Consider the following 24,778-nt stretch of genomic DNA (forward strand, 5'->3'; position numbering starts at 1 on the left):
CATCTAACTTCCCATCACATCACTATCTTTAAGATCGTCTATTCTTCACTATGTCATTAGATTATTCACAAGCCCAAGCGTCTTCCTCGTCCGTAACAATTCCTACATCTCACTCACGCAAATCCGCAGGCTCAAGCTCGACATCACCTTCTACACCGCTGAGAACTACGATCAGTTCGACGGGGTTCGAGTTCCCCGCAATATGGAACTTCCCACCCTTCTTCACGTACGTACCATACCACTCTCTTCTTCTCCTTACTCGTAACTTTTGATTCCTTCATAAGAGACCGTACTACTTTTCAAGTGGATGGTCCAAAGAGCTTAATGCTGACATTTTCTCGATTGTACGAATACAGACTCCAACCTAATCCATCGACATTATCTCATCAACTTGAGCTATGGCGTAATCTCGTCTTAAGCTGGGCGCGACATGATCGTGTTTTCGAGGTGAATACGGAAGGAGATGTAGGGGACGTATTCAACAACAAAACGATCAAACGTGAGCATCCCCTCAAATACTGATCAGTTCTGGGAACGATATTGTGCTGGAATATTCAAGGGGGTTATGCTGAATCACGGCGGTCGAATGTAGGGAGATTGTTGCCTCCGTCATTGAAGAGACTGATGCTGGAGATGGTCAAGAATGGTATGTTTACGCTCATTCTCCTTGTAATGACACAAGACCCGGTGTGTCGAAAGAGGTTGATGACTGACCGAAGCTGCTTTCGATACGCTACGCTATTAGGCGAAGCGGCTCCTGATCCACCGAAACAAGATACTAGATATCTCCTCTACTGGCGAAAACCGGACGAGTGGGGAGATCTCATCTATACATGGGTAAGTTTCTCTCAATACCACAATGGGACTAGAGGGGATAGCTGCTGATTTTGATCGCTCGACCACGATCGTAGGTCACGGATAATGGGTTGAACGCAAGTATAATGACTTTCTACGAAATTACTGATGGAGATTTATCACATACGACGGGTGAGCAGATGCTGCTCTTAAAGACACGTAGGAGACGGATAGCTGATGCCGATTGTGTTGCAGAATTCTACGAATTGCCAACACCGTTATTGCGAAAAGCGCTAGAGAGTTTGGTCAAGCGGGGTAAGGCTCAGTTGTTAGAGGGGAAAGGGGAGGTGGGAGAAGGTGTACGATTTCTGTGATATATTGTAACAGTATGGCTATGTGTTTTTGCTCATGCAATTGCATTGCGGTGCACCTTGGCAATGCTACATAGCGTTACTGCTTCTTCTATACTTCCTGACTGTTCTGCTCGACCGTCGCTCTATAGACGTATATACTTATTTACGATGGCCAAGCTCCCTTCAGATCCGAGGGGGATTGTTTAGATGAGGGAGAGGAACCTCCCCCTACCATCTGCAGTTAGTTCGCAGAACGTCGTCGCAGCGTTATAGAACATTGAGTGTGCATTTCATCTTGCCTACAATCATTGTTTCTGTCCAAAACGAAACTAGCCGCATCTTTAGTGGATACAAAGCCATTATCTGACGCATTTTGGTGGCTGCAAAAGCAGATCAAGCGTTTACAATCAGGAGCCAACTGAATCGTGATAATCAAGAAACATCTGTAGTTGGCTCCGGCTGCCGCAGCACCACTAGGAGCAACGTTGACATCGAAGGGCCACCGGGAGTCTGAGGACATGCGTGCAGTCTGACTGGCGAAGGTTCTGTAATTGTGGTAGGTCTGCGCGTCAGCTGTGCGGCACAGCGGCGATTGAGCTTGCAATGTGGAACGATGAATGTGAGTATGGCGTGTCCTACGTGGCCGAGGAGCAGGTTGCGGACTGTCAGCAATGCAAAGGGGTAAACTCACTGAGACTCCCAGTATACGTCGAATACATTTGCCCAAAAGGACTATGGCCGAGTAATTGGCAGTAGCGATGCAACACTCGACGGGTGGGAAGGTTTACGTCTGTACTAGAGCGGAAGATTCTTGCGTCACAAATCCGACATTGACAGTCATCGGAATATGTAGGCAGAGCGGACATAGAATCACTACAGATGTTATCGATTCGACATATAGACCCGGTTGAGGGGTCGTCCATTAGAGCAATCTGCTACAGTACAACCTCGTCCGTCGGTGCATTTATGCTAGGGTCCACCACGCTGGGACCTCGGCCATCTGTCAGGCAGCACGCCCTGGATGTACTGGCAATCGATTGATTCAGGCGTTGAATGCGACCACGGCTCAGGAGAGTACTCGCTAACAAGCATGCTAAGTGGTAGCTGTGGTAGCTGAACCACACACTTTATCGGGGTGCCTCAGACTGCCGACAATTACCTGCGGGCCGCCACCGCCACAAACACCCACGAGATATGGGGTGCGTGTTGACACCGAGGTGGCCCTATAAAACCAGATCCGCTTTGTTCTTCTCTCCTTGGTGGGTGGTGTTGGTTCCGATCCAGCCGATGTGATCGGAAAGGCAAAGGTTGAACCAATCGGAATTATTCCGGGAAGCTATAACCAGCACGACGGAGATATCCGTGGGATCCTAACAACCAATCAGATTCAAGATTCGCTGGGATTACGGTACCCCTCAGGGAAACGCCAAGCGGGGTATCAGGGTCGTGCGATAAGGATTCTAAGGGGTTACCAGATTGTAATATAAATCCTAATCGTCCTGTCGATCAATACAAACACTACGCTAATGCAAGGGTTACTCAGATACTGTTTCAACCTCTATCTCCCACGTGTCTCAGGGTTCAGTTGAATACGAATTATTTTTTGAATCGATTCACGGCGTTTCTGGTTGGTTGGTTGCTTGACTGTGTTACTGTGCGAGTATGTGTGTGATCCCGAGGGCCGGGGTTATCAGAGAATCAGAGGTGTTTGGTGGCGAGTACCCCCTCGATAGTACCCTTACAGTAGCTTACCTGTACGGGTAAAAAAGACAAAAAGTTGGGATCTAACCGCACCAATCCAATCAATCCAATTGATAGCCAGGCCTGTCCGCATACGAACCGTCCGTTTTTCTCCTTCACATCCCTGTATCGTTTCTCTCTTCAACTTCAACATCACATCATCCATTCGTTCATCGTTGTCATCGTCGAAATAGATAGATAGCAAAAGCAAAAGGGATTATCAGATCTCGAAAAATCAGTGGCACGCAAGCTCTTTAGACGAACAGTCCACATCTCAGCGACCTTTTTACCGAAAAAACACACTTTAACACCGTGCGTTTTGCTTCTTTTTGATCAACGGTTGCCCGGTGCCATCGCCACTGTCATAAGATCCCTTGCTGATACATATATATATATACCACACGTACAGACCCATTCACCTAACCCGCACCGAGATATGTGTGGTGTCGGGTTCATCTGTCACATCAAAGGACATGCAGCGCACAAGATCGTGAGCGATGCGAGGAATATCCTCTGTAACATGACCCATCGTGGGGCCAGTGAGTTTTCCGCCACAAGCCAATACAACGCGGAGTGTGGCAGCTTTGCTGACATACAATGAATTGTAGCCGGTGCTGATGCCCGTGATGGTGATGGTGCCGGTGTCATGACCGGTATCCCCCACGACTTCTTCGTTCGAGAGTCTGCCCACTCGTTCTCCGCCAAGCTCCCCGTTGAGGGCACCTACGCTGTCGGAAACGTTTTCCTCTCCAAGGAGGAGTTTGCTGGTCAGCAGGAGGCTTTCGAGGGTATTGCCAAGAGTCTCGGTTTGAGGGTTCTCGGATGGAGAGAGGTCCCTACCGACAACACCATCCTCGGTCCCGCTTCCAAGAGCAAGGAGCCCAAGATCTTGCAGCCTTTCGTTGTTCTCGAAGAGCACTACGGACCTGGTCAGGCCAGTCAGGAAGGTTCCTTTGACGAGAGATTGTTCGAGCGACAGCTCTACGTTCTCCGAAAGCAGGCTACCCACAAGATGTGAGTGTGCAAAAGTGTAGCAATGACTGACGACGTCGCAGTGGTCTTAGCAAGAACTTCTACATTTGTTCTCTCACCCCTTCCAACATTGTTTACAAGGGTCAGCTCTCCCCCGTTCAGGTCTACAACTACTACCACGATCTCAACCACGCTCTTTACGCTTCCCACTTTGCCCTCGTTCACTCTCGATTCTCCACCAACACCTTCCCATCCTGGGACCGAGCTCAGCCTATGAGATGGGCTGCTCACAACGGTGAGATCAACACTGTCCGAGGAAACAAGAACTGGATGAGAGCCAGGGAGGGCATTCTCAAGTCGGAGAAGTTTGCCGAGGAGCTTGAGCTGCTGTACCCCATCGTTGAGGCGGGTGGTTCCGACTCTGCTGCTTTCGACAACGTTCTCGAGTTGTTGGTCGTTAACGGTGTCCTCACCCTTCCTGAGGCCGTCATGATGATGGTTCCCGAGGCATGGCAGAACAACGACTTGATGGAGCCGGAGAAAAAGGCTTTCTACGCCTGGGCTGGATCTTTGATGGAGCCATGGGACGGACCTGCCCTTTTCACCTTCTCCGATGGTCGATACTGCGGTGCCAACTTGGACCGAAACGGTCTTCGACCTTGTCGATTCGTCGTCACTTCCGACGATATCATGGTTTGCGCTTCCGAAGTCGGTACCATCACCATCGAGCCTGAGAAGATCATTCAGAAAGGACGACTCAAGCCTGGACGAATGTTGCTTGTTGACACCAAGGAGGGCCGAATTGTCGATGATCGAGAGCTCAAGCTCAAGACTGCCAAGAGTCAGCCTTTCAGCGCCTGGGTCGAGTCTCAAGTCCTTCGACTTCCCGAGATCGTGCGACGTGTTCAACGAAGCGAGGATATCGGTGTCGAGCTCGACCAGTCCCCCCTCAGCACCGACCCCAAGCTCCTCGCTTTCGGTTACACCATCGAGCAACTCAACATGCTCATGCTTCCTATGGTCCAGGAGGGTCACGAGGCTCTCGGATCGATGGGTAACGATGCCGCTATCGCTTGTGTTTCCACCACCCCTCGAACTGTCTACGACTATTTCCGACAGCTCTTCGCGCAGGTAACCAACCCTCCCATCGACCCTATCCGAGAGTCTATCGTCATGTCTCTCGAGACCATGGTCGGACAAGAGGGCAACCTTCTCGAGATCAAGCCCACTCAGTTGCACCGACTTCACCTCAAGACCCCTATCCTCACCATCCAGGAGATGAACGCGATCAAGCACATGAAGGTCGCCAACTCGGACTGGCCTTCGATCACCATCGACATCACCTTTGACAAGGGAGAGGGTCTTCCTGGTTTCCGAAACGCTCTCAACCGAGTCCGACAGGAGGCCATCAACGCGGTCAACGCGGGATTCAAGTCGATCGTCCTTTCCGACCGAGCTACCGGCCACGACCGCGTTGCTCTTTCCGCCATCCTCGCAGTTGGTGGTGTCCACCACTTCCTCGTTCAGCAGAAGAAGAGGTCGAGTGTTGCGATCATGGTCGAGACCGGCGAGGCGAGAGAGATTCACCACATGTGTTGTTTGATCGGTTACGGTGCGGATGCCATCTGCCCGTGGTTGATTATGGAGATGATCTACAAGGTTTCCAGGGAAGGATTGTGAGTGAGACATATCATGTCCGAGGGGTATATGTATATCTGACATATCGCAGGTCCAAGGACGGTCAAAGCGCTGAGAAGCTCATCGGCAACTACATGAAGGCTATGGATGAGGGTATCCTCAAGGTCCTCTCCAAGATGGGTGTCTCCACGTTGGCGTCGTACAAGGGTGCGCAACTCTTCGAGATCCTCGGTATCCACGAGGAGGTTGTCAGCGAGTGCTTCATCGGTACCGCTTCCCGAGTCCAAGGTGCCACCTTTGAGCTCCTCGCTATGGACGCGTTTGAGTTCCACGAGAGGGCTTGGCCTACACGAGACATCGTCTCCATTCCTGGCATGGTGAGTCCATTCTGATCAAGACTAGAGTCGCGCTGACATTACCACTAGCCCGAGAGCGGTGAATACCACTACCGTCAAGGTTCCGAAATGCGAGTAAACGACCCGGTCTCCATTGCCCAACTTCAAGACGCTGTCAGGCAGAAGAACCAGACTGCGTACGACGCTTACTCCAAGAACTCCCGAGAGTCAATCAAGCGAGCGACTCTTCGAGGTCTGCTCGAGTTTGCTTTCGACAAGAGTACCCCTGTCCCTATCGAGCAGGTTGAGCCTTGGAACGAGATTGTCCGACGATGCGTTACCGGTGCTATGAGTTACGGTTCGATCTCGATGGAGGCGCACACGACTTTGGCTTTGGCGATGAACCGTCTTGGTGGAAAGTCCAACACCGGTGAAGGTGGTGAGGATGCCGAGAGGTCTATCCCCATTCCCGGACCTGGTGCGGACGTTGGTGGTCAACCCTTCACCCACGCCATGGAACTCAAGCCGGTTTGGGATTCTCGACGATCGGCTATCAAGCAAGTCGCTTCTGGACGATTCGGTGTTACTTCCAACTATCTCGCCGACGCCGACGAGCTTCAGATCAAGATGGCTCAAGGTGCTAAGCCTGGAGAGGGTGGTGAGCTTCCCGGTCACAAGGTTTCCAACTCCATCGGTAGAACTCGACACTCTACCCCCGGTGTCACCCTTGTTTCCCCTCCTCCTCACCATGATATCTATTCGATTGAGGACTTGAAGCAACTCATCTACGACTTGAAGGCGTCCAACCCTCGAGCCCGAGTTTCCGTCAAGCTTGTCTCGGAAGTTGGCGTCGGAATCGTCGCGAGCGGTGTCGCCAAGGCCAAGGCTGACCACATCACCATCTCCGGTCACGATGGTGGTACCGGTGCTGCCAAATGGACCTCTATCAAGTACGCTGGTCTCCCCTGGGAGCTTGGTCTTGCCGAGACTCATCAAACTTTGGTCCTCAACAACCTCCGAGGTCGAGTCACCGTTCAGACCGATGGTCAGATCAGAACCGGTCGAGACGTTGCCATTGCCACTTTGCTCGGTGCCGAGGAGTGGGGTTTCGCAACCACCCCTCTTATCGCCATGGGTTGTATCATGATGAAGGCTTGTCACAAGAACACTTGTCCCGTCGGTATCGCCACCCAGGACCCCGCTCTCCGAGCCAAGTTTGCCGGTCAACCTGAGCAAGTCATCAACTTCTTCTACTACATTATCGAGGAGCTCCGAGGTATCATGGCCAAGCTTGGTTTCCGAACCATCAACGAGATGGTTGGTCGATCAGACATGCTCCAGGTCGACGAGACTCTGCGAACACCCAAGACCGCTCATCTCGATCTCTCCCCTATCCTCAAGCCCGCTCATCTCATGCGTGCGGATGTGGCCACTTACCGAGTCAGGTCGCAAGATCACAAGCTTTACGTTCGACTCGACAACAAGTTCATCGACGAGGCGGAGCCGGCACTCCAGAAGGGTCTCCCTGTGGAGATCGACTGCGACGTCGTCAACACCGACCGTGCGCTCGGTACTACCCTCTCCTACCACGTTTCCAAGAGGTACGGAGAGACTGGTCTCCCTCGAGACACCATCCACATCAACATGAAGGGTTCCGCTGGTCAATCTCTCGGTGCTTTCCTTGCCCCTGGTATCTCCATCGAGCTTGAGGGTGATGCCAACGATTACGTCGGCAAGGGTCTTTCCGGTGGTCGACTCATCGTCTACCCTCCAAAGTCATCCCCCTTCAAGGCGGAAGAGAACATCATCATCGGTAACGTCTGTTTCTTCGGTGCCACTTCGGGTCAAGCCTTCATCCGAGGTATCGCCGCCGAGCGATTCGCTGTCCGAAACTCTGGTGCTACTCTTGTCGTCGAGGGTACCGGTGACCACGGTTGTGAATACATGACTGGTGGTCGAGTCGTCGTTCTCGGTCTTACCGGTCGAAACTTTGCCGCTGGTATGTCTGGTGGTATCTCCTATGTCCTTGACATGGCACACAACTTTGCGCCCAAGGTCAACACCGGTACCGTCGAGCTTGGTCCCGTCAACGACCCTCAAGAAGTTGCCGAGCTCCGAAGTCTTATCGAGGACCACCGACACTACACCGGTTCCGAGATTGCTGATCGAGTTTTGCGAAACTTCCACCACCATCTCCCCATGTTCGTCCGGGTCATGCCCTTGGACTACAAGAGGGTTCTCGAGCAGGAGGCGGAGCGTGCCGCAGAGGAGAAGAAGAGGCAGTCAGTCATCGATCTCATCCCTTCTCAGACCGCTTCTCAAGTCGACCTCGTCGCTACTGGATTCGACCCTATTCTTCCTCGAGATGCCAACGCGTTGACCGTTTCCACCTCCCAACTTGTCACTCCTCAGACCTCCCCCAAGCAGAAGCCTCAGGAGCCTCAGATCGTCGACGTCGAAGACGCCATGGTCGATGAGGGCGCAACCAAGGAGAAACTTGCCAAGGTCGACAAGCTCCGAGGATTCATGAAGTACAAGCGATTGAACGAGGCGTACCGACCTCCACGAAAGAGGGTGAAGGATTGGAAGGAAATCTCGACTCGATTGAACGAGGGTGAACTCAAATTCCAATCTGCCAGATGTATGGATTGTGGTATCCCCTTCTGTCAATCCGACACCGGATGTCCTATCGCCAACGTTATCCCCAAGTGGAACACGATGGTATTCGAAGGACGATGGCTCGACGCACTCAACCGATTGCTCAAAACCAACAACTTCCCCGAGTTCACAGGACGTGTTTGTCCTGCCCCATGTGAATCGGCCTGTGTCTTGGGTATCAACGAGGCGCCCGTCGGTATCAAGTCGATCGAATGTGCAATCATCGACAAAGGTTACGAGATGGGTTGGATGACTCCCAAACCTCCTACACACCGAACAGGCAAACGAGTCGCCATCATCGGTTCAGGTCCTGCAGGTCTCGCAGCCGCAGATCAGCTCAACAAGGCAGGTCACTTTGTCACAGTCTACGAGAGGCAGGACAGGATCGGTGGTCTTCTCATGTACGGTATCCCCAACATGAAGCTTGACAAGGCCATCGTTCAACGACGAACTGATCTCATGGAGGCGGAAGGCGTCAAGTTCGTCACCAACGCTCACGTCGGTGTCGACCCCGCTTACAACCCTCTCGACATCAAAGCAGAGCATGATGCAGTCATCGTTTCTACTGGTGAGCTGAATTTTGGTAAAGGGAAGACGGATGTGGGACTGACCTATTTTGACTTTGTTAGGCGCTACCTGGCCTCGAGACTTGAGGATACCTGGCCGAGAGGCTGACGGCATCCATTTCGCTATGTCTTACCTTACTCCTTCGACTAAGAGTGTTCTCAAGTTCACGGGCGATCCCACCCAGGCCCTCGGTGAAGGCGTGGACGGTTTCATCAGTGCAAAGGGCAAGGATGTTATTGTCATTGGAGGTGGAGACACGGGTAAGTGTCATTATACAGTTCGGACTGATGTTCTCCATCCTGTGGCTCGACGAACCTCACGTCAGGCGTTTGAGGGTGACTGCTGACCTCCCATTCATCTAGGTAACGACTGTATTGGTACCGCGATGAGACACGGAGCCAAGAGTGTCGTCAACTTTGAGCTCTTGCCCGAACCGCCCAAAAGTAGAGACCCATCCAACGCGTGGCCCCAATGGAGTCGAATAAAGCGAACAGACTATGGACATTCCGAAGTAATCGCTGCCTGGAACAACGACCCAAGGGAGTTCTGCATCAGCTCTAAAAGCATAGAAAAAGACGAGGATGGCAAGCTTAAGGGAATCAACACCGTCAAAGTGGAATGGACCCAACTCAACGGTCAGTGGAAGATGGAGGAGATCAAGGGATCTGAGAAGGTGAGTCTCTGGTTTCCATTCCTGCATCTTTTGGGCATGCGTGCATACGCATGAGGCGCGAAATCGTGGTCGAAAGATAGGGTCAGAAAGGGGGGTTGGTGAAATTGGAGAGGAGGACGAAATGCCACATTCGTTTTCCGGGTTGTCGCACTTTCGCAACTTCACCTAGGAACAGAAACTACCCCTCCGTCTGCCTAAAGTCCGTGCTTGTCGACAATAGCTAACCATGCATCCGTCATCCATAGTTCTACCCTGCTCAACTCATCCTGTTGGCTTTGGGATTCTTGGGTCCTCAGCAGGAATGCTTGAAGGCGCTCGGTGTCGACACTGATCCTCGAAGCAATGTGAAGACTCCTCAGGGTGTGAGTTAACATTCCTTTGCTTGCGAACGGCTCCTTGTCGTTGCTTTCATGACATGATAAACAATTATCGTATCTTCCTTTTCGTATACATGAACCGCCTTATCCCACCACCCTACCCACCCACTACCCTACCCACCCACTCACCCACCTATCCACCCACCCATCCACTCTGTCTTACACCAACCTCATGCTACTCCTTCCCTTTCGCCTGTCATTATACGTTCCCCGCTCATTCACATCTATTCTCATCAAATCTCCATTCTCATCTGAGCTGCGTTGGACTCTCCTCATGTACCGAAATACTAACTTTTCACTTCGAAACACAGAGCTACGCCACCTCCGTCCCCGGTGTCTTTGCCGCCGGTGACTGTCGACGAGGACAATCACTCATCGTCTGGGGTATCCGAGAAGGTCGACAGACTGCCGAAGAGGTTGACCGATACCTTACCGGTTCCACTCACCTCCCCTTGCAAGGTGGTATTGAACGACGACAGTACGTCGTTCCCAAGATCAGCAAGCCCCTCAATGGCGAGGCGATCAACGGCGGTGCTGGTGGTGGGATCAGTGACTTTGAGACTTCGAGCCAAGGAATCGACGTCGAGTCTCTCTCTGTCGCAGCTAGTGCTTAGACAGTCTAGCGTTTTGTCATTGTCATAAAATGGTTTTCTCAGTTTTCGAGTTGTTTCGTACGGTACTTTAGGTGTTCATAGGTTCGTTTGATTGTTCATGAGATGTAACTTAGATATCCATTGAACATACGGCTTCATTCTCCCACTAAACGAAATGAGGCTACAACACATTACAAGATCCAGCCATCCTTATCTACCCTTGTACTGTGTCTACTTTTGTCTAAGCTGTTTCCTCACACTTTGAGATGCACGGCGTCCTTTGGAGCTGGGATATTGTTGAGCTTGTCGTCATCCGTGCCAATCCACGCCTTTGCTACTTCGCCAGCCACACTGAGAAGCCTCTGGTCTTCATATCTGCGGGTCGGTGGAGGACAGCTTTGTCAGTCAAGACTGTAATACTAAACCCCTGTCTATGTGACGGGACTCAAACTCACCTCGGTGCGACCAATGTCAGACCTATTGGCATACCATTCTCACTTGCGAACCCGGGAATGTTGATACACGGAACCTGAAGTGCTGTCCACATCGCGCACAGTCTGGCTGAACCGGTATGTCCTATACCTAGAGGAGCTTCGCCGGGTACTGAGGGAGTTACGATTGCATCGTACTCGCCTGCGATCTTGTCGATAATCGGTCGAAGAGCTGCGAGCTCATCGTATCCCTGCAATTGCATCTTTCTCGTGATCTTGGTCTTGTTCTCCACGTGTCCTTGGAGATACGGGGCGAGACTATCCTTTGACGTGATATACTCAGGTAAGAACGAAGCTCTCGCTTCGCCGTCCATCATCCATCTGCCTATATCAGGGAAGATCTTATCGAACGACGGGGGAAGTTCAATATCCACCACTTCTGCCCCAGCAGATTTGAGCAACTTTGCCGATCTCTCCCAAGCTGAGATTAGCTCGGGAGAAGCGCCAGACTCGGCATCCCATTGGTCCGTCTTCACGTAGGCGAAACGACACTCGGATAAGGGTTTGGGGACGGTTGGAGGAGGGATATCATCTTCGAGTCGGAACACCTTCGCGAGAAGCTTGAGATCTTCGATAGAACGCGTGAACAACCCTAGAGTGTCGAGGGAGATGGAGTAGATCTTGAGTCCTTCTCGAGTGATTGCGCCCCATCTGCGTGGCTCGACGTCAGGGATATGACGACCAAGCTGCATCGGAAGATACTCACGTAGGCTTGAACGCATATATACCGTTGAAACTTCCAGGTCGGATCGTACTCCCTCCCTAAGTACATCTCTCAGCTAATGAGAGGGTAGAGAGACACTTAGTACTCACAGTCTGCGTGCCGAACGCAAATGAGCATTGATAATCGCTGACAGCTACTCCTGAACCAGAAGACGAACCGCCAGGCGTGCGGCGTGGGTCATATGGGTTGCATGCTGGAGGTCCTTCAGCGGTAGAGGCGAACTCGGTCGTGTGCTTAAGAGTAGCATTAGCAACAAGCTCATTCTGACGACAGATGCATGCACGCGGCGAGGCTTACCGTCTTGCCGAAGATGAGAGCACCAGCTGCTCGGCAGATTGCTACGACTCCAGCGTCTACATTCGGTCTGTGGTCCTTATAGATTGGCGAGTTGTGCTGGGTAGGCAAGTCTAGATGTAGGTAAGATGACCGAATGATCGTCAGAGCACCGTTGATATGTGTTCAAGTTCGGTCTCACCTTTGGTGTCTATCGTATCTTTTTCAGTATTGTACATGCAACGCCGATAACACCCTACTCACTGATCATATCCTTCACACCCAACACTGCCCCATGCAGAGGTCCCCTCTTCTCCTTGGGCAGCGCATCGAGCTTCTTAGCCTCGCTCAAGACCAAATCACGATTCACAAACGCCCAAGCGTGGACGACCGAATCGCGCTCATCGTATCTTGCAAGGTGGTCAAGGGCGATTTGCTCAACCGTTAATTTGTCTTCAGCCACAAGACGGATACACTCGGACGCAGTGAGGTAGTTGGATGGTATGGACATGGTGAGACAGGATGGAATATAGATATGAGCTTTTGACACGATTGCAAGGTAAGAGGTTGAATCTACATGGGTTGGTCGACGAACTCGGCAAAGTGACCGGGAGATAAGACACCGACCGGAACGAGTTTTCCGGGGAATACAACAGGATCAAGCGATTAAACTACTTTCACGTGTTCATACAATACATGCATATATACGACTGAGAATTACAAGATGAGCTATGGATACAACATGGTGGTACTACGTGTATAGATGCAGATAAGAGATAGCTAGAACGGTCAAATTTGTGGTGGGAAAGGCGATGTAAATACAGTAATCGCTGCTTCCCTACAGATGTCAAGTGTGTCAGTCTGCACGAGGGACTTCTCCAGGTACAAGCTAAACTCACATCACGTTGTTGGACCAACCCTGCGCACCGTTATATCAGTCATGAGCCCCCTGTGGATTACATAGTGCTTGCCATGACTCACTGGATACTTTGCTCTTGCCCAAAGCACGAATCTATCTCCTGGCCGGGCGAGCTTCACAGTCGGATGGGAGCGGTCGAGGGTATTGGAATGTGCCTTGAAGTACTGTCCAGCTGAGGAAGGATGCAGCGTCAATCACGAACCGATTGTGAGTGTGTGATATCTGATCACGCACCATGCACGTTATTTTGGACAGAGTGTCGAGAACCCTCTACCTCTCTCCCATCGCGAAGCAGCGCAACCTCGAACCAAGAGTATGATTGCTCGTATGTGCCTAGAAGTCTGTCAGGATCGCTATTCCCGATTCCGTCTACACTTACCATAATGTGATTGAAAATTGCTCCACCCTTGATCCTTGGACAACGTCTCAAACACAACTTCTCTTACCCACACACGTTGTCTATCCCCATCAGGGTCGATAGGCAGAGTCGAGCCCATCGTCATTCCCGGTTGGTGCCAACAACCTATTGGCGACGAGACAAGATACCATATCTCCCCAGGTCCTCCTTTCAGCCCACCATCGGGACCCCTTGCTTCCATCCCGACCTCATCTTCCTGACCCGTACTCCAGATTACGCCATTCCGCACATGTCCACGAGGATCCATTGCACGCACTGCGAGCTGTTTCCCACTTTGTCTTCGACATCCCGCCCAGTATCCCGCTTCGTCCAATATCCGAGGAGCGAGTTCTGGCGGTAAGCCAAGATGCGTGAGGTACCGAGTAACTAGACGGATCTCTAGATACGTCGGGTGGAGATGATCATGTGTGAGCACAGGGGTCGGGATAGGAAGGAAGTACGAGAGGACGGAAGGGGGATTAGGATTGAGTCGAGATGCCGAGGGACGGGGCGGCGGGGGTACAGATGGAGTGGACGGGGCGTTGGTTTCAGACGTGTCGGTCGCTCGGGACTGACTGAGACCCATCGCGGTAGGGGCGGAGAGTAGACAGCGGCGAAAAGTGTAAAGAAGAGCGACACGTCTGTAATCTAATCAATCGTCAACAGACTATCACCCGTTTGCTACATTACGTAACGATGGTAAAGTTGAACGAGTGTATCTTTCTGATCTCAACTTTATTGCTCTTTGCTCTTTCCTCCCTCGCGACCGATACCGTCCTCCTAGGCAACATGAGTAGTAACGTAGGCGGTGAGGCCGCCAAGGCAGGACTGTATGATATCTGTGAGTTGCTCTGTTCCGTGAATCTCCTTCTGAGATAGCTGCATGACTAGCTAATGCCCCTACTGACAGCTCAACCTCGCTTTGACCTCGGTACATACGGTGGTCGTCTCACCTACTTCTACTCTACCACATCTCCCCTTACCCTCCTCGCATCATCGTCAGAGCTCGAAAAGGCGCAGAAGGATGTAACGCATTTCGAGGCGAGAATCAAGGAGGACGGGAAGCGGGGCTGTTGGGTGACGAAAGATCAGAAAGACGCTTATGATCATGCAAAGCAGTGTGAGTGCACGAAGAGGGTTTCTGGCCACGCACAACAGACGACATCCAAGAAAAGTATAGGACTATTCTACTGATGCTTAGTTCATTCCCAGTGGTGAACTCGTCGATACACCCCGACACTGGTAAACCAGTACCATTACCGTTTAGAATGTCTGCGTTTGTGCCTACAAACTTGATGTGAGTGGTTGACATTCGACGCTCTCATGGCTGTTGCTGACAGATCGGTTCTTTAGCATCTGCGTGAGCCGATACTTACTGAATATGGCTATGACGTCGAGCTAACCCTTCAAGTAGGCTGGTATGCTCATGCCTAACCCAAGCTTGAAGAGCGTCATCTTCTGGCAATGGGCGAACCAGACATTGAACGTCGCTGTGAGCTGATAGATATCGGAAAGCGGTTCGCTAGCTGTGCGCTGACATTTTACCCCCAGGTCAATTTTAGCAATGCGAACAAGTCGATTGAAATGACTCCTCAGGAGATCGGCACGGGTGAGTAACTTTAACGAATCTCAGACCTCTCCACGAAAGCTGCTGATTGTCTGACTAGCTTACGTCGCTGCGACCTTCACTTCTGTCTTCCTTGCGGTCTCACTGTCTCGATTGGTACCTCGACTGAGAGTCTCGCCAACAACTAAAGACTTGCTCGGCAAATTGGTGCCTTTTGCCAGTGTGGCTAGTGCCGGTGTTGTCAAGTGAGTGTGTGAAGGAAACCCTGGTAGAGGTATACGAGGCTAATATGTTATGACAACGTAGCATCTCATGTATTCGATGGAAGGAGATGCGCGATGGTGTGGAGGTGTTCAAATTCACCCAAGATCCGGTTGACGGTCACGAGGAGAAACAGGTCTTGGGTAAATCCCCCAAAGCTGGACAAATGGCCGTTATGCAAAGTGCCGCCAGTCGAGTGTTCACCAACGTGTAGGTCATCATCAATGTAGTTCAAGTGTTACGCTTCGCTGACGACACGAGACTATGATAGTCCCACTCTGATTATCCCACCAATGGTCATGACTTATCTCACATCTCGAAATGTCTTCTCCGGACCTCGAGGCAAACTCGGCGCTACCGTCACTCAACTCACGCTCATCGGTTTATCGTTGGGACTGTTCCTGCCGCCAGCAATCGCATACTTCCCGCAACGGGCTAAGACGACCCCGGCTAAGCTCGAGAGCAGATTTCAGGAGTTTGGAGATGGTCCTGTGTACTTCAACAAGGGATTGTAAGGGTGCAGTTCGTCTGAGTAGCGATGTGTCAGGATGAAGGAGGGGAAGGGCACGCCTGTATATGTGGGTTGTGGCTTCTTGTCATTTTGTTAATTACTCGAAGCTGATTCTTTCCACAGACCATCTCTGTAGACGACCTACTTCAATGTTGAGTGCAATAGACGCATATATATACATAATATTGAGAGAGATATCTAGGCAACACACGCACATGTATCTTCAGCCCTTCTGGTTTTATTGAAGGTCTAGCCTATTCAAATGCACATGATTGGTGCCTGCCTTTGCCCTCTGTTTCACCATGACTGCATGTCCCGTGTCCAAAAACTGATGCGGAGCCACATCAATCCAGTAAACGAAGGCGAGTGGCTTCGCAAAGACGACTTCGCAGTACTGCTTATGATGTGTGCTGATCAATGACAGGTGACGTCTCTTCGATTATGCAAACGCGGTAAGACTTGATTGATCTTCTTCACAATGAACAGGGCGGCCGACCACTCAACCACTCGTCCGATCGCGGTTTTTCCTCACCTGGAGACGCTCAAGCAATCGGAGACAACAGTTGCTCGAGTTGATCCGCTTGGATGAATCCATCAAGGCATGGTACTCCTGGTGTGTTTGGGATTTCCCCAAACGAGTTTGTGTGGACGTTTGATCCATCATTCCGAACGGGTCTTCCCTGCGCTTCGATTCTCCATATAGCTGTTTCTTGGTGGGCGACTGTTTCCGCCTGAGCGTGTAGCGCGCTTCTCCTTTCGGGTGCCAGTTCTGGTTGTTCCCCTTAGCTTCTTCGCTGCTGGCAATAGATGACCTCGCGGTGAGCCTTTCTTCGGATCGCCATCGCCGAACCAAAGACTGGCCAAACCCTCACCACAGACGGTGGCAGTAGTGTGATCTGTGTACAAAAGACAGGGTGGTCTGTTAGAGAGATCATATCCGTGACGAGTGAATGAGACTTCATAGTAGCCCTCTCCGAGACGCGGACACCCGCTGTGGTGTCTGTGGTGGTATGTTCGGGACAGGACAAGCGATGTTGTGAGGCAAAGGTCCCCGCGTGTGCGAAATGCTGTATGGCGTTGTTCAGTCGCTACTCACCCGTGGTCACGTCCGTGGTCACGCTCTTCCAAGGAGACTATGGATTGATCGTCCTGGCAGGTCGACCGTCCTTGTCCCGATATGTGCTCCTCGCCTTCCACAATCATGGCTTCCCAGTAGGCTGTCCCACGTTCCGCGCCTCCCTCATCGTGTTGTGGCCATGTTGAAGATGGGATTGGAGTTCTTTCTTTGTATAGATCAAGATAGCTTTAACATGGTTGACTGAGCAAGAGAAGCTCCATGTCTTGTTACCGCTTCGAGCGCCTCGAAACAGAATCATCGGGAAGTGAGGGGGGGGGGGCAAGGTAGAGCCAGCCACGGTCAGAGATCAGAAGCAATAGTCTGCATTACAACAAGGATTGGACAACTTGACATTCCTGCAGACGTGGAGATCACAACCTCAGTAAGGACTATCAAATTCTGCCACGTACGACTAGCCTCGCTTACACGATTCAGTCTAACCCAACACGCTAATCTCCATGACGTGCCCGAGGCCACGCCACGCACACCCGACGGCGAGGGGTTCGCAAGGCCCTTCCCAACTTACTTGCCACACAGAATTGCTTCTCCGTTGTCCCCAGTCTCAGATCGGCGCCAGCGCCACATCACCCGTCAGGATATGTCCCCGTCATACCTCCGCCAAGAAGGCCGTCCACGGTCAAAATTGGACTAGACACTCCATGATCATCCGAATATCTCCGCTTTTGACCTTGGAAAGAAGCATAACTCATTGTTTAGTGCATCGACTGTAGCCGCAGTCGAGACTGCAATAGTAGTATTCGTTTGTAGCATGACAAGATGTACGTTAGGCATGATAGTCGACAGCCTCAGAGATGCTGGATGAGTTTATCCGTAGGGCGCCACATTGCATCTCCAATCTCGGCAGTACCTAAATGTTTATTATTGCGCTAGTTCCAGAATTCCAGCTGATCCTGACCTTCTTTTGTTTATCGTGTAACGGTAAAAACAGTCCTGACTGACCAGCTGTGGATAAACCGAGACAGAGAGGGGCTGGAGTTGTGGCCGAGGTGATGCGAGGTACGGGCCGCGATGGTGGAGAGCTTGGACAGAAACGGACCGAGCTCAATCATATGGAGTTCCATCGGGCCAACCAGTTGGGAATAATTCACCGATCGATGAGAGCTGTGGCAGTATTGTGACTTATTGGGCACATCAGGTCTGCTTGTATCCGTGCTGAAAATAGCAGGTGTCCGACCTCCGAGGGCTATCGTGAGCGACCGCAGCCCGCAGTCGCATTTGCACCTTCAGTACGAGCAGTGTCATTCTATGCCTATAGACACCAGCAATGCACCTGCGAGGCGTCGTAATACTACGATCTGGTGAGATGATATATCTCACACGTACCTCGTTGCACCTGGGACTGCAAGCGAAGGACAACCTGAAGAAGCTGGGAATAGGTGACATAATCGACATTCCATATGATGGTAGGCTGTGCAACAACAACCTATCATAGCACTTTCTCACAGATTGCGGCTTGTTCTTCAGAATGATCGTCGATGAGACTATCTCCAAGCGAGAGAAGATATGTACAGTAGGTGGGAAGAAGCATACTTTTTACATGGTGTGGCATGGCACAGTCAGTTCCCATTCCCTTTGGACGAGACAAAGTGCCTCATCTCGTAAAAATGACAGAAATACAAATGGGGGATATGGGGATGATACGTGCCTGACGCCTCACTTTCTCTTCTCGATGCTTTTGTACTGCTACCGTTTGGCCGTCTGCCGTTGCCGCCTCCGTTCACCCTGCGCTAGTGGAATATCGACCCGCGCATGCATTCCCAATACACGTCCCCATTCCAAGCATCGTAAGACAGGAGGAGACAAGTCGCCATTGCTCCAGGCACAAACTGATGCAATCGCATCCCGTAGTTTGACCTATGTCTTTACCATATTTGAGAAGGAATGTCAAAATTTTCTGCACACGCGGTGACAGACGAACATTGTCATTCGATTCATTCTCCTCGCTGGCAGTACTTGTTGAAAGCACTCATATAAGTTGGAGCAATCTCCCCTCCCTCTGTACAGCCCTTAATCTGTCCGCTTGCCCCACATGTATCTATATATAATACCAGCGAGGAGAATCGTGGAGCCCTGCCTGGCAGACCGCCGACCTGGTGGAAAAACGTCCGTTATCGTGCTTCCGAAGAGTGCCGATCAGGGGAGCCTTGTCGTAATAACGCCATTGTGATTATTAGTATTATTGTTTTTATTTTTGTTTATTGTTACATGCACCCTTAGGCAGCAGGAGCAGCAGCAGGAGAGGCAAGGGCACAAGGGCACAAGGGCAAGAAGAAGAAGATGGAAGAACGAGCAGAAGAAGTAGCCTGGCTGTATCACGAGGACAATTTTTATACAGGGTTCGGAGTACTTCGGTTAGAAGACCAACCTTAATCTCAAGGGGAATCGTTCAACTTGCAATACCAATCTACGCATCGACGCCGCCTTGTCTGCATTGCATCTCCGCTCTTGCTCAGTAATACAGGTGTTCGCAGCAGACGGAGCAGCTTGCTTGTTACTACCTCTCATTATTGTCTTTTTCATTTTCATCCGGGCTCATCTAGCTCATTCACGAAGCATCTAGCGGTCAACTAGAGGAATTCCCACATTGCCCCTTTTCGGCCGCTTCACGGCACGCAGCAGCGAGTAGGAGAATTGATAGATACTCAGATACTTGGATAGGGGTACTCGGTCAACTGGAACACGAACACTTGGATTCGACATTGTGGCGATCCGCGTAACTTCCCGGTGAGTAAGTCAATCTCCCTTCTCCTTCTCTCTTACCCCTCTGCTGCTTGGTCTGCTTGCTTGCTTGCTTTGCTTTGATTGCATTTACACTTTCGGTACCTATATATCTACATCATCATCCACGTTGCCTTTTCTTGCTACTCAGAGATCCACCGTTTTGTTCCCCAACACCACCAACCACCCTTCAAACACTTTGATCTTCCTCCGAGCCCCTAAAAACCGGACATAGCGTACAAGAGTCAAAAGCCCCGCAATCACCAAATCAACGCTGACAGTCACAGACAATTTCATTGTTGCTACTTGTCTCTATAACAGCTTGATCATACTTCAACATCCGACTTATACCACACATCGCATCGCATACCATATTTAATACTCCTTTCAACCTCGGCGAGCATACATGTATTGACCGACGGACGGCAAAACCTAATCAAACGGCCCGACGATGCAATCGAGAAATAACGAAGATCATCCTCGATATCCTCCCCCTCCTCCCAACGGTCAACATCACCGTCCATCATCCTCCTTTTTACATCATTTACCACCACCGATCCCATCTACGAACTCGCCGCTCAGCCACTTCCCTGCTTCACCCAACTACAGAGGTGACGGTCCTATACAATCACCTGTAGGTGGACACACGGATCCATCAACGTGGGCGACCCAGATGGGCATGGACCGACCTGGATCAAGTAGAAAATCGAGTGGTTGGAGTGTCGCATCACCGAGGATGTCAGAAACCAGCAGCAATCGATTACCTTCTCTGTCATCTGCCGATTTCCCTCATCGCGGACACTCACTTTCGTCTTGGGATGTACCATCGCCCGGATCTTACGCTATGAGCAACGCTAGAGGGACCGGGCCCTACAGTTCGGCGTACCGGGAATCGTCCTCGAAACCTCCCCCTCTCATCACTCCAGCGTCCAGCAGCGGCTCGAACCCTTACATCCCACTTCATCCTGACGAACCAAACGAACAAAGCGGTCCAACCCCTCGGGAACGGCCTTCCACTCTCCCTGGTGGTGTTCCACCATCGTCCCCGGCCAAACATCCCGCTCCATCAAGCGAGACAGACGGTGCTCCTCAGAAGAAGAAGAAGCGTAGAGTTGCACTTTCTTGTGCCGAGTGTGCAAAGAGGAAGCAGAAGTGCAATCGAGAAACACCTTGTCAACATTGTGTCGCTAGAAGAGTGCCCGAGCTTTGTGTCCCCTATACTCGACCAGGATCACCACCTGCTGGCAAAGCTTCAACCAGAAGGGCAGACTCCTCAGCCAAATCACCAGGACCTAAGGATAAGAAAGAGGGACAGATCAAATCGGAGGTGGATAACTCTCAGAGACAGGATTCTCAACATAGACAATCGGTTCAACCAGAAAAGCCCCGGCCAGCATCCTTGCTACCCACCATTAGTGTGAGAGTTGGCAGATTAGAAGCGATGATGAACGCTGTGATCAACAGAGTGGATGGAGTGGAAGGAAAAGCCTTAAGGGATTGGCGGATCAGTGAGTGGGATCTGGGCTAACTCTGCTTCCATATACTGATGTGTTGATTAGATCACGCACCTGCGACCTCCCCACCCCCTATCAATCCGGAAGAATTGCACGATCGCGCCGACGAAGATCAAGGTGAAAGACCCGACACGATGTCTTCCACTCGTTCCCGACGCGATGACAGATCACCGGAATGGGGAGGTGAGAGCGCGGAGGGGGATGACGTTGGTGTAGGTGGACTGGACAGAGATACGTCCGGCAGAAATCCTCTCCCTCAATCTGTGAGTCTTTCGCATTCAGTGTCATTAACGAAACCTACTGATGGTATTGTGGCCAGATGATTCACGCTTCGCAACCCGTGCCCCTTGGTCTCGACTACCACGGCACACCCGCCGAGCAGCTGCAGAAGCTATTCCAGGATTGTGGTGTTAGCCCGCACAAGGTGATTAATTTATTGGAATTTCGATATCAGTGCGGTGCTTACCGTTTACGACTACTATAGGTGACAAATCTCATGCGCGATCTACCTCCTCACGACTTTGCATCTCGGCTTGTCGAGTGGTACTTCCAGAAATGCAACTATGTACGATACCCTATCGACGAGTTTCTTTTCAAGCAAGGTGCGTATTTGACTGGGAATCGTGAGGGAATCATCTGCTTACAGCGAGACTCAGCCTTCGATACGGTGTACTCTGACGGTTCAAGTCCCTCGACTGTCATTGCTCTCCCTCTCGTCTTCATTGTGCTCGCAACAGCTATCAGGATTGCGCCAGACGAGTTGATTGCATCAGAAGATCAGAAGCGGACAATGAGTCTGAGGATGTATTGGAGCTGTAAGTCTCGACCATGAATGAAGGAATCATTCGAGACGTTGCTGATTTTTGTTTGTAGCCAAATCTGCAGTCATAATCGCATCCGCTGTCAAGGCCGAGAACCTCCAACTGGTCGAAACGCGCATCCTCACCGGTCTTTACCTCGTACTAATGCACGAACGTCGCTTGGCGGAAGGATGGGCCGAGTTCCGTTCAGCCTTGACGATCGGTCAGGCGATCGGTCTCCACCGCGATGGCACCAAGCTTGGCTTGGAGCCTTACTTCACGGAGTACAGAAGGAGATTGTGGTCCTACCTGGTTCACGCGGATGCGACGTATGTGGTCTACGATTGACTATCGCATAGTTCTTTGCGCTAATTCCCGGTCTCTTAGCTATTCGTGCCTGCTCGGACGTCCCCCATCCATCGATACCACCTGCGTAGATACTCAGTACGTCGCTCAATTTAGTGTTTGTCCACAATCATCATACTAACCTTCATCACAGGCCCCCTTCAAACCTTGACTTGAGCGACCTGCGCGAGAACAAAAATACAAAACCCAAGCCTTTCAGCGAACCGACATTTGCAACCTATCTCATCCTTCGACACGGTCTCGGTTGTATTGTCGCAAAGGTGCGTCTGCTGCATACACTTGATATTTCAGCACGCTAATGCCCTCATACCTGCACAGATTACCCAGCATTTCCAGAAATTACAAGGCCAAACTCAATACCGCGATGTGGAAAACCTCGATGCAGAGTTGAAACAATTTGTGGCCGACCTACCTCCTGCATTCAGTATGGAGAACCCGGACAAGTCGCAGGACAGTAGTGAGTCTTCCCACAAGCTAAACTTAAAACAGTGAGCGGGGTTGACGTTCTGTATTTGCTGCTTCAGAACTTTGGTATCTACCCATACATCGATATTATATCCAGACAGAAATTCTGCACTTTGTTATCATTCTCCACGTGAGTACTCTTGGGAACGCGCTGTGTGCAAAAATACTAAATGGTGTATTGCAGCGACCATGGTTGTTACGAAAATTGCGAAGTCAGCGGTATGCTCTGTCTCGAGAGGCGTGTTTCGACGCTGCTATCACCGACTACAAAATTGTGAGCTCCATCCCACGTCAGCAGTTGATAACACTGAGGCTAACAACAATTCTATTCCAGCGTCAAGCATTCAAGATCGATTGTCCAGACTTTTTCGAGACGCTGTTGGGTTCCTCTTTCAGAGAATTCGTATGTACACTGATTGCATTCCATCATGCGATGCTGACACAAAGATCTGCAGAACGCCGCCATGATCGCTGGTATCAGTATGATCATCGATCCAGTGAGTAGACCAGGTGTTAACGAAACATCCTGAAGGAGAGACCGCTGATGGCGCTAAACTAACAGCGGGCCCAACACGCCAATGACATGCGTCAAATCGTCAAAAGTTTCATGGAGCAGCATCCTCATGATCCTAAGGCAGATGACTTCTCCCAGAAGGAAGCCGCAATCGTGAGCGAACCGCCGGTTGTATTGCAGAATGTGACAGCTGATTGTTATTGATATTATTCTAGATATACACGATTTACCGACGAGTCATGGAGATGGAGGAGAAACGTGCTCGACGTGCCGCTGGACCGAGATTATCGCACGACAATACCTCTTTCGAGCGATCTTCACGAAGACACAGCGAAAAGTCTGGTTCGATGGCAGCTCCACCAGTGCCTACAGGCGATTCAGGTGGTGCCTCTGCACCGGGCAGCGAAACCTCTCGACCTATCCCGCTCACTTCTCCTTCTTCGGGGAAGACTCATTCCCATTTGAGCCCTTATCCTCACGGATCGGCACTGGGACCCACCCCTCCCACCGTTTCTGCGAGTCCCGAGGAAGATCATCCTCAGAAACTGTGAGTTGCCAGTAGCGTTGCTTAACAATGTTTTGTGCATAAAACTGACCAGAATCATATTTCAGACTCGATCACTGGCTTGTGTCGAATACCTCATTCGGTCCTGGTGCAGATTCGACGATGAGCGCCTACAACGCGGGAATTGGGATGTTCCCCTTCGCAGCGCAACCTCCTCCTCAACCAGTTCAACCTCCTTTCCTGCAACACGGTTCATCGGATGGTTCATTACAGACTCAGCAAGACTTCCAAGGTCGTCCCTTCGACCCTTCTCAAGCTGGTGCTGCTCCAGCACAAGCGTTGAGCGGATGGATGGATCCCTCTCTCGTCGCGGGATCAATGATGGGTGTCGGAATGGCCAATCCTGGGGGTTTCGTACCTGGTGCTGCGGGAGCCGGCGGATATGGAGGAAACATGGGTGGTGCAGGGGGAGATGGCAACAGTGCGCAGTATTGGAACGCGCTCATTGATGGTGAGTCGCAATTAGGCAGTGATCGCGTGAGCGAAATGAGAAATGCTGATAGGCCCCCTGGGACTTCGTAGGTATCGTGGGTGGATTGCCAAGCTACGATCCGGTCTTCAACTCAAACAATTCGTAAAATCGCATCGTTCAAAAGTAGAAATATAGATGAGCTAGTAATGGAATGTGGTCTGTCTAGGGGCGGAAAGGTAGTCTGAAACGGCACATTATAATATAAGTTTCTTGTGTATGCATGTGGCCACTACTTGATGATATCATGATCCGAATTTGCTCCCTCCTTGACAGCTACTAGTGCATGAATATCTGAGCCGTTATGCTTGTCAAAATGACAACGCTCGCTGGCGCCTCATACCGTAGTGTCCTTGTCGTCCGACGATTAATCTCGCTTGGCCAT

At 51.1% G+C, this 24,778-nt stretch overlaps 6 protein-coding genes across 6 annotated transcripts; 4 read left to right on the top strand and 2 right to left on the bottom strand.

Moving 5' to 3' along the window:
* Window positions 1-50: 50 nt before the first annotated feature.
* CI109_106147 (uncharacterized protein) lies at window positions 51-1,169 on the top strand (the record flags this gene model as incomplete). Its single annotated transcript, XM_032004913.1, has 6 exons — window positions 51-226; window positions 357-499; window positions 593-646; window positions 746-837; window positions 912-987; window positions 1,051-1,169. The coding sequence occupies 6 exons, from the start codon at window positions 51-53 to the stop codon at window positions 1,167-1,169; spliced, it is 660 nt and encodes a 219-aa protein (XP_031860712.1).
* Window positions 1,170-3,324: 2,155 nt separating this feature from the next.
* Window positions 3,325-10,722, top strand: CI109_106148 (uncharacterized protein; the record flags this gene model as incomplete). Its single annotated transcript, XM_065967778.1, has 9 exons — window positions 3,325-3,427; window positions 3,497-3,902; window positions 3,953-5,536; window positions 5,590-5,875; window positions 5,924-9,059; window positions 9,121-9,318; window positions 9,421-9,731; window positions 9,977-10,093; window positions 10,420-10,722. 9 exons carry the CDS (start codon window positions 3,325-3,327, stop codon window positions 10,720-10,722), a joined length of 6,444 nt encoding a protein of 2,147 aa, XP_065823850.1.
* A 233-nt stretch (window positions 10,723-10,955) lies between these two features.
* On the bottom strand, window positions 10,956-12,700 carry CI109_106149 (uncharacterized protein; the record flags this gene model as incomplete). The annotated part of the gene is made up of 6 exons (XM_065967779.1): window positions 10,956-11,076; window positions 11,157-11,843; window positions 11,899-11,954; window positions 12,006-12,149; window positions 12,214-12,323; window positions 12,454-12,700. 6 exons carry the CDS (start codon window positions 12,698-12,700, stop codon window positions 10,956-10,958), a joined length of 1,365 nt encoding a protein of 454 aa, XP_065823851.1.
* Window positions 12,701-12,978: 278 nt separating this feature from the next.
* On the bottom strand, window positions 12,979-14,091 carry CI109_106150 (uncharacterized protein; the record flags this gene model as incomplete). Its single annotated transcript, XM_032004916.1, has 5 exons — window positions 12,979-13,027; window positions 13,089-13,108; window positions 13,171-13,280; window positions 13,343-13,441; window positions 13,488-14,091. 5 exons carry the CDS (start codon window positions 14,089-14,091, stop codon window positions 12,979-12,981), a joined length of 882 nt encoding a protein of 293 aa, XP_031860715.1.
* Window positions 14,092-14,294: 203 nt separating this feature from the next.
* Window positions 14,295-15,848, top strand: CI109_106151 (uncharacterized protein; the record flags this gene model as incomplete). Its single annotated transcript, XM_032004917.1, has 9 exons — window positions 14,295-14,346; window positions 14,416-14,625; window positions 14,718-14,802; window positions 14,859-14,865; window positions 14,920-14,997; window positions 15,057-15,114; window positions 15,173-15,317; window positions 15,379-15,543; window positions 15,605-15,848. 9 exons carry the CDS (start codon window positions 14,295-14,297, stop codon window positions 15,846-15,848), a joined length of 1,044 nt encoding a protein of 347 aa, XP_031860716.1.
* A 4,303-nt stretch (window positions 15,849-20,151) lies between these two features.
* Window positions 20,152-24,502, top strand: CI109_106152 (uncharacterized protein; the record flags this gene model as incomplete). Its single annotated transcript, XM_032004918.1, has 17 exons — window positions 20,152-21,208; window positions 21,260-21,477; window positions 21,534-21,638; window positions 21,699-21,816; window positions 21,871-22,029; window positions 22,088-22,343; window positions 22,402-22,458; window positions 22,514-22,640; window positions 22,699-22,837; window positions 22,905-22,975; window positions 23,030-23,119; window positions 23,180-23,248; window positions 23,301-23,342; window positions 23,408-23,512; window positions 23,575-23,906; window positions 23,972-24,375; window positions 24,447-24,502. The coding sequence occupies 17 exons, from the start codon at window positions 20,152-20,154 to the stop codon at window positions 24,500-24,502; spliced, it is 3,405 nt and encodes a 1,134-aa protein (XP_031860717.1).
* Between the last annotated feature and the right edge of the window lie 276 nt (window positions 24,503-24,778).

This window comes from Kwoniella shandongensis, chromosome 11, assembly GCF_008629635.2.
Source record: "Kwoniella shandongensis chromosome 11, complete sequence".
Classification (NCBI taxonomy): domain Eukaryota; kingdom Fungi; phylum Basidiomycota; class Tremellomycetes; order Tremellales; family Cryptococcaceae; genus Kwoniella; species Kwoniella shandongensis.